This window comes from Thalassophryne amazonica, chromosome 1, assembly GCF_902500255.1.
Source record: "Thalassophryne amazonica chromosome 1, fThaAma1.1, whole genome shotgun sequence".
NCBI classification, from domain to species: Eukaryota; Metazoa; Chordata; class Actinopteri; order Batrachoidiformes; family Batrachoididae; genus Thalassophryne; species Thalassophryne amazonica.
The window spans coordinates 165,609,892-165,622,766 of record NC_047103.1 but is presented as its reverse complement, the minus strand read 5'-3'; the positions used below and the strand labels follow the sequence as shown (position 1 = coordinate 165,622,766).

The 12,875-nt window shown below is 47.4% G+C and overlaps 1 protein-coding gene across 5 annotated transcripts in view; it reads right to left on the bottom strand.

The window, feature by feature from the left end:
• The window catches only part of LOC117517618 (nck-associated protein 5-like), a 372,045-nt gene that overhangs the window by 68,571 nt on the left and 290,599 nt on the right, over nt 1–12,875 (bottom strand). For all 5 annotated transcript variants that reach the window (XM_034178739.1, XM_034178714.1, XM_034178721.1 and 2 more), the window contains 2 exons: nt 7,242–7,430; nt 2,438–6,009 (listed from right to left, as the gene is read on the bottom strand). In XM_034178739.1, the coding sequence (XP_034034630.1) occupies nt 2,438–6,009; nt 7,242–7,430 (3,761 nt within the window). The remainder of the gene's footprint in view (nt 1–2,437; nt 6,010–7,241; nt 7,431–12,875) is intronic.

Here is a 12,875-nt window from a genome sequence, read left to right as displayed (position 1 = left end):
CCCTGCTTACCAGCCCGGGCAGGAGGTGTGGCTTTCCACAAAGGACATCCCCCTCCAGGTGGACTCCCCGAAACTTCAGGACAGATATATCGGACCATTCAAGATCCTCAAAGTCCTCAGTCCTGCCGCAGTGAAGCTCCAACTCCCGGCTTCACTGCGGATCCATCCGGTTTTTCACGTTTCACAAATCAAGCCTCACCACACCTCACCCCTCTGTGCTCCCGTACCGTCACCGCCTCCTGCTCGGATCATCGACGGGGAGCCGGCTTGGATGGTGCGCCGGCTCCTGGACGTCCGTCGGATGGGCCGGGGGTTCCAGTACTTGGTGGACTGGGAGGGGTATGGACCCGAAGAACGCTCCTGGGTGAAGAGGAGCTTCATCCTGGATCCGGCTCTCCTGGCCGACTTCTACCACCGTCACCCGAACAAGCCTGGTCGGGCGCCAGGAGGTGCCCATTGAGGGGGAGGTCCTGTTGTGTGTGGGCCGCCAGAAGAGGAGGTACTGCTGGCCCACCACCAGTGGGCGCCCTGCTTGAAGTGCGGGCTTCAGGCACGAGAGGGCGCTGCCGCCACGGACACAGCCGGGGGTGACAGCTGTCACTCATTATCTCTTGACAGCTGTCACCCATCTTCTCAACATCATCTCACTCCATAAAGACCAGACGTCATCTCCACCTCGTTGCCGAGATATCGTACTTCATTGGAGGTAATATCCTCAGCCATTTGTGTTACTAACAAGCTGTATATTGTGAGTGTTTGCAGGAGTACCGGTCCCTCTTCCTGTGGAGGCTGAGTGAGTGCAGGACGGCACTCTTTTCCTCTGAGGGATCACTGCGGTACTCTGCTACATATTGAGTGAGAGGTGGAGGTGGCATTCCCACCGTTATTGTTACTGGGTGTGCACACACCTACACTTGACTGTCTTTGTTCTTGCCAGCAGTACCAGATCCGACAGTCGGGGACGGTGATCACCTGGGAATTCGGGACTTGGCGGCTCCAGTATTCACCAGGTTCAGAGGCGGCGGAAATCGTGTGGTTCCGGCTCTTCTCAGGACAGACGTCTTCTATCCTCGAGCCTGCCCACACGTCACCTTTGTGATTTGACTGTAATTATATTCTGAGATTGTCTGTATTTCGTTGTGCACATTTCACAACATTAAATTATTACTTTTTGGCTCATCTATTGACCGTTCATTTACGCCCCCTGTTGTGGGTCCGTGTCACTACACTTTCACAACAGTTGTTCTTATTTTCTTCAATTAGTGATGAGTAGTAAGATGTCCTAGCTTTACGGAGTGCTTTTTTATAGAGCAACAGACTCTTTTTCCAGGCTAAGTGAAGATCTTCTAAATTAGTGAGACGCCATTTCCTCTCCAACTTACGGGTTATCTGCTTTCAGCTGCGAGATTGTGAGTTATACCATGGAGTCAGGCACTTCTGATTTAAGGCTCTCTTTTTCAGAGGAGCTACAACATCCATAGTTGTCCTCAATGAGGATATAAAACTATTGAAGAGATAATCTATCTCACTCACAGAGTTTAGGTAGCTACTCTGCACTGTGTTGGTATATGGCATTGGAGAACATAAAGAAGGAATCATATCCTTAAACCTAGTTACAGCGCTTTCTGAAAGACTTCTACTGTAATGAAACTTATTCCCCACTGCTGGGTAGTCCATCAGAGTAAATGTAAATGTTATTAAAAAATGATCAGACAGAAGGGGGTTTTCAGGGAATACTGTTAAGTCTTCAATTTCCATACCATAAGTCAGAACAAGATCTAAGGTATGATTAAAGTGGTGGGTGGACTCATTTACATTTTGAGAAAAGTCAATCGAGTCTAACAATAGATTAAATGCAGTGTTGAGGCTGTTTGTATTTCTTTGATGTAAAACAGTCCAAGATATAACCAGTGACTTGGAAATAATCATGTGTTCATCCCCTGACTTGCCCTAAAGAAAACTGAATGTAAAAGTGACTATTTATAGTACATGTGTTATAGTAAAAGGGTGCACTTACTTCTACTTATTCATATCATCATTTTGGCTTTTAGATTATTTTTTTTTCTTTTAATTCATGATGCAGAGATTGCTTTTCACAGTGAGCTTAAATGGCATAATTTTAGAAATCTTTATATAAAAAGCATGAATTTTTGTTCTGTTTTTTGAGGTCAAATTTTTTTTTCAAACATGTAAAAGCTCAAGGGGTTCACAAACTTTCAAGTAGCACTGTATGCACCATTTAGAAATGAGCCAGCGTGTACTTGTACTGTTTGTGAACTTTCTGGAAAAATTATGACTCATGCTCAAACTAAAAGAACAACTGATTTCCTTAAAAGTTGAATTAACTGGATCGAAAATTAACAGGAAACTTAATAACATTAATCATCAAGTTCCAGGGTAGAAAATAATTCTCTCAACAAATACTTTTTTAACTCACTTGCCAAGAAGTTCTTTCACAAGCTGATCCTTGCCCATGAAGGCCGTTGTACACTGGATCTGGCTGGCTATCTGACCCATCTGGTTGTTGCAGTGGTCCATGATGGAGCTGAGCTTGTTGTTCATCTCTGACAGGTTCTGCACCTCCTGGTTGTCATTTTTCTTTTTATCCTTCTTCTTGTCGGCCTTCAGCTGTTTTCCTCCAAGGACTGATCCAATCTTTAGCTCTTTTTTTTCTTCTTTAGCCTTTGGTGAATCCGCCTTCTTGCCACTCAGAGCCGGCAATTTGCTCTTACGGAAGCCAAACCAGTTTGCCAGAGAAGGACCCGTTTTCTGTTTAGCCTCACTGGCAGCAACCTTCTCCTGTTCTTGACACTTTTGCACATTTTCTTCGATTCCCATCATGACTTTTGCCTCGATCGTAGAGATAGTTGGACTGACTTTTTTCTCTTCGGTATCTGGGGGTTTGTTTATGGGGTCCATCTGGGTTTTGAATTCCCTGTCGTTGTAGTTGGGCTCATCAGGGGTGGTTGGTTTGCCTCCTGTACTACACACTGGGTTTTCCGAGTTATAGATGCAAGTTGCTTGGGATTTAAACTGAGGATGAGACGCCACCTTTACAGGCTTACGGACATTGTTGAAACCAGTCCTTTCAATGATCGGTAAACTACGCACCTCCTTTTGGGGGTGGGAAGTGATTGCCTCCTCCTTCATTGTGTCTTGTGGTGTGTTACCTTTAGCATCTAACTTAGACACTCTCTCAGGCAGTATGTTGTGACTATTCAACCCGGTCATGCCACCACAGTAGCTAAGCCTGTTCCTGGGGGAGTGGTGGACAGTATTCTCAATTAATCCTGCACTCGGCACCTCTGCAGAACTCTGCCAAGACAAGGAGCTCCCTCTGTCACCTGAATTAGTGATTATTTGAGTTCTGATTTTTCCTGGTCCATCAAGGTTGGAAATGTTGGGCTTCTCCATATAATTGGTGCTAAAACTCTGGCTTCGAGCTTTAGCACCATTCATTCCCAAAGCTGGTTTTAGGAGAGGTTTACTGTTAACAGATATGGATCTAGCAAAAAGCTGACTACCCCTTTTGACTTTGTCACAAAGAACTTCTTGGCCTGCAACCTGTGCTTCCTCTTCCAGTAATCTACACTGACCCTCAACTTTGCCTTCTGTAATGGATGGCTTGGGTGATAAATCCATATTGTATGTGGGTTGAAAATCATCACACTTAGTGGATGCATTTGTAGTTACAGTATCTTTGGAGAATGAGTTGATATGATCTTTCTCCTGCTTGCCTGGTATAGAGGGGGTATTCTTATGGCTAGGGGGAGATTTCAAAAATGCTTTGAATCCCATAGGAATGCGTGTCTTTGAGCCTTTTTCCACTGGGTTAGGGGAATTTATAACTGAACTGGGTGGGCTCACAATAGATTTAGAATTGTGTGGTTCTGTTTTATTTTGAGTGGTGCCCTGAATCGAAACAGGCAAATTAACAAATGTCTTTTGCACAGATTGATCAACATTTTCATTGGAAGGTCCTCTTTTACATGCAACTGAATTCTGAAATGAGGACCCGCTAAGGGCACTGTAGGGAGGAGGGACATTCTTTGAAGTTTTAGGTGCATTTTCAGTTTCTGGAGCACAACCTGAGTTCACAGAAGGGAGGTAGTCTTTCATGTTTGCCCACTTAGAAGTGCTTTTTGTAAGTGTCTGAGTTGAGGTGGGGGACTTTTGAAGGTGCTGACTGGTTTTGTCAACCAGTTTATGAGGTGCAAGTGCAGTCCCATAGCCTGCATCCAAGTCTAAACAGTCTTTATCCTTGATGGGTAGAGTACTTTGCATATTTGGCGCAGATGAGGGGGAGTAACTTGGGGGAGGGGCCCTCACAGTGGTTTGTAAAGATGATTGAGACACCCCAGTTTTATGTGCTTGAGGTGACCCTTCATAATTTGGTCTGATCAGTAAGGAGGTTGTGCGTCCAGGTGGAGCAGGAGGTGAAGGTGACCTGAGTTTAGTTTTGCTGGTTTCACAGTGCTTGTCTCTGGCTGGCTGCTCACCACGGTCAGTGTATTCCAGGTGCCTCCGCGAGAGCTGTGGTGAACCAGAGGAGGAGCAGCCTTTAGTCCATTCAGCTTTGCCGGGGAGTTTGGAGCCAGCTGCCTTTGGGCTGTGTGAGACATTTCCTGGAGGTTTGATGAACCTCAACATTTTACCTGTCGGAGAAGTGGGGGATTTGTCCTGACTTGAGAGACCTGAGTTTATACTGTTAACTGGCTCAGTGATGGAGCCTTTAGACAATCTTAGTGGGGATCCTGAAGGTTTGTTACATCCAGGTATTTTTGAACCACCAGATTTGGAACTACAAGCGTCATTCAGTGGAGGGATTGAATGACCTTTCATAGCTCGGGTTGCTGGCAGTTTGATTAGTTTCCTTTGTGGAGTCAAGTTCATTGACAGCCTCTCGGTGCTGCCCTCCCTGCTACTGCTAGTGTTAATAGTCCTCTGCTTATATTCTGATGGCTTCTCTGGAGACTCAAGAACAGTGTAGTTTCTAGCAATTGCTGGTTTTTGCCTTCCTAGCATCTCATGGGGCACTGATTCAGTGTAGTTAGGAACTAATTTGCTACCTTGAAGATTATGTCCAAGTTTCTGACCACGGAGTTCAATAGCCTCTCCTTCTGCATCGAATATTGCTAAGATGCTCTCCTCAGAGTGAGTACACTTAGCCTCTCTGGGTTCCTTAATTAGGCTGAAAGGTCTGGGCCTCCCATCTGCAGACTGGGTACGTCCCTGGTCCCTTCCCGGGCATTGGTGTGTAATCAGCTTACCAGCATCCCTTGACAGTCTCTTCGGCTCCCTCTCTGCCTGATCGTGCTGACTAAAGGAATTTCGAATGTCACTGGACTCAGAGTTTAGTTCCTCAGGATCATCCAGGTCAGAGAGCTGGCTGGGATCGTGTGAGTTAGAAGGGTTGGCGTGCATTACAGATGGTTTAGTGAAAGCTGATGTTCTTTGTCCCTCAGGGAGAAAACTGTTAATAAAAAGTTTCTCAGGACGCTCTTTGGAGTTGTGGCAAGAAGAACGTTTAGTAACCACAGGTTCTGAGCTATCATCACCTTCCCGTCCGCTATCCTGAATCCCGTCCCAGCTGCATAGACTCTCTGGGATGCTGTGAGAAAGTTTCTTACAGTAAAACCAGCTGTCCTTTGTGGGGATGTTATCTCTCTGACTGGAATGTGCCAGTTCGTCGTCTGCATCATCAGAGTCATAAGAGAACTTCTTTCTCCCCATTCTACTCATATGATTTGATTTTGAAACTCCTTTGCTGCTACTTTTGATACCCAGGGAGTAGATTCCCTCATTGGAGTTCATACAGTCTTTGTAGCCTGAGTTGGAGACCTTGGATGAAGAAGATGAACTCGTGTGTTTCCTTCTCTGGAGCTTCCTCAGTCCCTCTAGTATGTGGCTTTCTTTGCCTCTCGTGGGCAGCTGCTCCTCCAGAGATGTGCAGATATTGCTGGGGGCTGATGAACCCAAACTTAGCCGCTTCTCCCAAGTCAGAGAAGACTACAGAGTGGGAAGAAATATTACAATAATTAGTGTTACTTCAATCATCATAGCATTTGGTAAAGATTCACCAATTCTCAAAAATCTGGAGCAGATGCATTTAAATTTTAAAAATTTCTCCCATTGTTGACTGACTTATCCTGAAGGAGACTTCATTAAAGTTTGAGGATCTGACAAAATGGGCAGCACCAGGACATTATTAAAAACAATTTTATAATTCCAAGATTGTTTTACCCCATGACCAAATCATGAGCATATCTGGTTTTGGAATAGATACCATATCATTGCATTTTAAGGTAGCTCTGCAAATATTGAGAAGATACATCTGCGGGATAGAAGTTGGACTACCAATATCTAGACATGGGTTTGACTCCCAGTCACGCTACCTGTCTGTGTCCTTCATCTATATTGTCCAAGTCCACCCAGCTATAAGTGGGTACCAGCCTTGGCTGGAGAAGTAACCTGTGATGGACTGGCTTCCCACCCAGGGGGAGTCATAGACTCTCATCTGCTTCCTGCTGCAGAATCTGGGGATAAGAACTGGCACCAATGGGCCTATCAGCGAGTTACTTCTTGAGTCAACAGGAGGAGCCAGAAACTTAGGACATGTTTTATGAGCCCATTTTCCCCAAATATAAATAAAATGTTGAATGTACTCAAATTTAGGGACATTTTATAGTTTTGAGTGCATCTGGAAAATGGCCAGCAACTTTATCATAAACATACCTTTGTATTACATTTATTGGAGGTATGCACTCTGAGTGCCCTTCTAGTGGTAATATCTTCACTAAAAACATTTTAATGCTTGAATTTGTAAAAGTGAATAATAGTGTCATCTGCACACCATCTCAAAAACAAATTAATAAAAATAAAATCCAGTGAGCCACAGTTTTGCTACGCAACTGGTACAGAAATCCTAATTATTGTCTAAACTGTTGGCAGTGTTACCTTTAATGAGGAAATTAGTTACATATTACTGCCAAACTATTCAAGTTGAGAGACAAATTTTGACTCTGCTGCTATAAGGAAAATATTTTTAAATTACCTGAAGTGCATTTGCCCAATGTGACGACTCAGCAGCAAACTCTGACATGAGGGGTTAATTAGTATTTCTACTGTGAGCCAAAGACAGCAAAGAAGCACCGAAGAATTCCTAAAACACCTTTGGAACAGATGCTTGACAAGCTACTGTCAGCGTTTACGAACGATGCAAGCAGGGTAAGAAAATTTACCATTTTCCCACAGGACCGCCCATCATTCCACGTGTAGGAGCCGCTGGAGAATTCACTGCATGTGCTTGACAGAGAGATTTCACTGCTGCTGCAGCTGCTGCGTGGGTACACAGGAGCTGGCACCGTCAGACTCAGCTGGCTCAGATACTTCGCCACAGGCTGACCTGGCTTTCCGTTCAGCTGGACCTCCTGGACAATACAAAGCATGCACGATACTCAGTTGGTTATTATTGTTGTTTAGGAGTGGATACAAATGCTGCAACCATCCCTCAAGTAAAATTTTATGTTGAATAAAGATTCAAAGCAGGCATGACTGTAAAACAATGATAACTGGCCATTATCACTTGGTGTTGCAGTGATTTGACTGACTGATGCTGAGACACTAATTTGTGCCTTTGTATCTTCAAGAACATCCCACGTAATAGCATGAGATGTCTTGAGCACGCCTGCTATAATTTTGACTGAGACAATCATCTTATAATTCCAGTTCTCTACACTGGACACCATACAAGGGCAGCTTTCAAGGTTTTGCACTTACAAAAGATATTTAATGATGGTGTATATAATATATGCACCATCATTCACTATAACCTACATAATCTTGTTCAATGTCTTGAGCCTTATGTGCCAACACATGCACATCGATATAAAGATGCTGGAATATTAAGCATTTCCAATATAATGAAGCGATCAACCTGTTTATAGAGCATGTGCTCAATGGGTGACAACTTTAGTGGGAAACTCTGTGGTAGACATTAAGTCCAGGCTTAAACAACATCTTTTTTTTTAACCAGTGTCTGACTGATTACACTGCTCAACACAGTATTTTCTTGCATATAGCTTTTCAACATATTTTGGGTCATTTGGGGGCACTGAATCTGAATCCGGTGTTAGTTTTTTGCCAATCACATCACATTTTTGAGATATAAAAACATTGTGTCAAGCATTGAAGCAAAAGCTGCAGTCTCGCACACGTCTTTGGCGCCATAATCGATATTATGGCTCTTGTTCACATTTTGCAAAAACTATGCTTTTGGAGATGCTTTTATGCATGATTAGTGGCGTCAAATCTGTGAGTGAATGAGCAACTTTTGCGTAATCCATCCATATGGAACATGCAGATTGCAAAAAAAAAAAAAAAATGTGATGTGAAAGAAATCTGAGCACAGACTCAGATGCAGCACCCCAAAATGACCCAAAATCAGTTCTCAAAGTCCACACAAGAAAAAAAAATAATAATTGTTGACCAATGTAATTAGCAACCCAGTCTCACGGCAAATCGTGATTCAGAAGCATGAAATATACATTAATCTATTGGTTCATGATATTGTGACAAAAAGTGCCTCATTTTCATCACATTAGCACAATGCATGAAATTAAAAGTTAAGCGGGGGGGGGGGGTGGTTATGGTTAGGGTGGGGGACGGAGTAGGATTAGGTTATGGTTAAGGTTAGGGTTGGGGGTATGAGTACAGTTAGTAATACTGAGTTAAAAAAAAAACAGTCACGAAAATTTGACTCATTTTGTTACAGGAGCACAAAAAAAAAACGAGACTGGGCTGTAATTAGAGCAGGTAGCTCCGTGGATAAGGAGCTGCAGACCTGGGTTTGAATCCTACTCATGCTACCTGTCTGTCCCCTTGGACAACACAATCTGGTACCCAGCTGTAAATGGGTACCAGCCTTGACTGATGAAATGACTTGCATCAGCCTGGAGTTGTGGACTTTCTTTCTTCCACTTCATGCTACAGAATCCGGAGAATGAAGGTCCAAGTCTTTAGGGACCCGGTGCTTCCTGTCTTAATGTTACCTAAGATGATGCCTGAATGCTTTTGGTACTAAGTCTGTTTGGAGGATCCTTGGGCACCACTGGAGTGAGTTTGTGTCACATGAGTGACTCAGATGAAGAATCACTTGGATTGTGAGGGAGTGTCAACCATGAGATTTTGGCCATGTGGTGTGTTTCTCTGTGCATGATGCAGCAGGCAGGTGCCTGAGAGTTGAGGACCCCAGAATCTGGAGAAAGTGAAGGACACGACCACATTTCATCTGGCTGCAGCAGACAGATGGTTATTTCAAGAGAAGGAGATGGATCAGTTCCCTGACTGGTTGCTATCCCAGGACTTGGGGTGGTTCCATGGTGGATGTGGCAATACCAGCACCAGCACGTGCTCTCAGATATGATTTGAATTTATCATGCGCTGCAGGTTTTTCAATGTTATTTGTGTATTATTTATTTTATTAGTTCTGGTTAAACTATAACATGCTGTTTTATATTTTAAAGCACTTTATGAATAAATCTGATTATATCCTCATATTTTTTGTTGGGAAAGTGTAGGTACACGGACCCACAACAGGGGGCGCAAATGAACGGACAATGGAGTAGGTCAAATAACAACACTTTACTGTTGTGAATGTGCACAACAAATACAACAGATTACAACAATAGACCAGAGTCAATTCACAAAGATGTCGTGTGGGCAGGCTCGAAGATAGGAGACGCCTGTCCAAAGCAGAACCGGAACCACACGATTTCCTCCGCCACCAGACCCCGGGAATACTGGAGCCGTGAAGTCCCGAACTCCCAGGTGGCCACTGCCTTATGCACTGTCGGACCTGGTACTGCTGGCGAGGAACAAAAAGCAATTAAATGAGGGCGCGTTTGCACCCAAGAATCCGTATAGCAGGAAAGCTACCTCCACCTCTCGTTGGAAAAGTAGTCCACAATAACAACGCACAAAGTCACAAAGAATACTGTCAAACAGTCAGCTGAGGTACGTTACCTTCCAGGTAGAACGATATCTCAGCAAAGAGGTGGAGACGTTGTCCTGCTGATATACTCCTGCCGATCAGATGATTGGTAACAACTGTTGCAGGTGATGCGTGACAGCTGTCACCCTGGCTGCTCCTGTGAGGCGGCTGCGCCCTCTGGTGCCTGGAGCCCGCACTCCAGACAGGGCGCCCTCTGGTGGTGGGCCAGCAGTACCTCCTCTTCTGGCGGCCCACACAACAGGACCCCCCCCTCAACGGGCGCCTCCTGGCGCCCGACCAGGCTTGTCTGGGATTCGGCGGTAGAAATCGGCCAGGAGGGCCGGATCCAGGATGAAGCTCCTCTTCACCCAGGAGCGTTCTTCAGGTCCGTACCCCTCCCAGTCCACCAAATACTGGAAGCCCCGGCCCATCCTACGGACATCTAAGAGCCGGCGCACAGTCCAAGCCGGCTCGCCATCGATGATCCGGGCAGGAGGTGGTGCCGGACCGGGAGTACAGAGGGGTGAGGTGTGATGGGGCTTGATCCGGGACACGTGAAAAACGGGATGGATCCGCAGTGAGGCCGGAAGCTGAAGCCTCACTGCGGCTGGACTGATGACCTTGATGATCTTGAACGGACCGATATACCGGTCCTGCAGTTTAGGGGAGTCCACTTGAAGGGGTATGTCCTTAGTAGACAGCCACACTGCCTGCCCTGGCCGGTACGTAGGGGCCGGGGTCCGCCGACGGTCTGCATGGGCCTTCGTCCTCATCCGGGCCCTCAGCAAGGCAGAACGGGCGGCACGCCACACCCGACGGCACTTCCGTAGGTGGGCCTGGACCGAGGGCACACCGACCTCTCCCTCAACCACCGGAAACAAAGGAGGTTGGTACCCCAGACACACCTCGAAAGGGGAGAGGCCGGTGGCTGACGACACCTGGCTGTTATGGGCATACTCGATCCAGGCCAGATGGGTACTCCAGGCCGCCGGGTGCGCAGCTGTCACGCAACGCAGGGCCTGCTCCACCTCCTGATTGGCCCGTTCTGCTTGCCCGTTGGTCTGGGGATGATACCCGGATGAGAGACTCACCGTGGCCCCCAGTTCCCGGCAGAAGCTCCTCCAGACTTGCGAGGAGAACTGGGGACCACGATTGGAGATGATGTCTGTTGGGATCCCATGCAACCAGACGACGTGGTGGACCAGGAGGTCCGCTGTCTCCTGGGCCGTCGGGAGCTTCGGGAGGGCCACGAAGTGGGCCGCCTTGGAGAATCGGTCCACTATCGTGAGGATGGTGGTGTTGCCCTGGGACGGCGGGAGGCCCGTGACAAAATCCAGGCCGATGTGGGACCAGGGGCGATGGGGCACGGGCAGCGGCTGGAGCAGTCCCGAAGCCCTGCGATGGTCAGCCTTGCCCCTGGCGCAGGTGGTGCAGGCCTGGATATAATCCCGGACGTCGGCCTCTAGGGACGCCCACCAGAAGCGCTGCCGGACAACTGCCACGGTTCTTCGCACCCGTGGATGACAGGAGAGCTTAGAGCCGTGACAGAAGTCCAGGACTGCAGCCCTAGCTTCTGGTGGGACGTAGAGTCTGTTCTTCGGCCCAGTTCCGGGGTCCGGGCTTTGTGCCAGGGCCTCCCGGACGGTTCTCTCAACGTCCCAGGTGAGGGTGGCCACGATAGTGGACTCCGGGATGATGGGTTCCGGTGGATCCGACAACTCCGTTTTGACTTCATCTTCATGTACCCGGGACAAGACATCCGATCTCTGGTTTTTGGTCCCGGGATGGTAGGTGATCCGGAAGTCAAAACGGCCGAAGAACAGTGACCAGCGGGCTTGCCTGGGGTTCAGCCGCTTGGCGGTCCTGATATACTCCAGGTTCCGGTGGTCAGTGAAAACCGTGAATGGCACGGACGTTCCCTCCAACAGATGTCTCCACTCTTCAAGAGCCTCTTTCACCGCAAGGAGTTCTCGATTGCCGACGTCATAGTTCCGTTCGGCCGGGGTCAACCTGCGGGAAAAATAGGCACACGGGTGAAGGACCTTATCGGTCTTCCTGCTCTGGGAAAGCACAGCTCCTATCCCTGAGTCCGAGGCATCCACTTCAACCACTAACTGGCGACTAGGATCGGGCTGCACCAGAACGGGTGCAGACGAGAAGCGCTGTTTCAACTCCTTGAACACGGCATCGCAACGATCCGACCAGGTGAAGGGGACTTTTGGTGAGGTCAGGGCTGTCAGGGGGCTAACTACCTGACTGTAGCCCTTAATGAACCTCCTGTAGAAATTAGCAAAGCCGAGGAACTGTTGCAGCTTCCTACGGCTAGTGGGTTGGGGCCAGTCTCTCACCGCCGCAACCTTGGCCGGATCAGGAGCGACGGAGTTGGGGGAGATGATAAACCCCAGGAAGGACAAAGATGTGCGGTGGAACTCACACTTCTCGCCCTTCACAAACAGCCGGTTCTCCAACAACCGCTGCAGGACCTGACGTACATGCCGGACATGAGTCTCAGGATCCGGAGAAAAGATGAGTATATCGTCTAGATATACGAAGACGAATCGGTGCAGGAAATCCCGCAAGACATCATTAACCAAGGCTTGGAACGTCGCGGGGGCATTTGTGAGGCCGAACGGCATGACCAGGTACTCAAAGTGACCTAAGGGGGTGTTAAATGCCGTCTTCCACTCGTCTCCCTTCCGGATCCGAACCAGGTGATACGCATTTCTAAGATCTAGCTTAGTGAATATTCGGGCTCCATGCAGGGGCGTGAACACTGAATCCAACAGGGGCAACGGGTATCGATTACGAACCGTGATTTCGTTCAGTCCCCTATAATCAATGCATGGACGAAGTCCGCCGTCTTTTTTACCCACAAAAAAGAAAC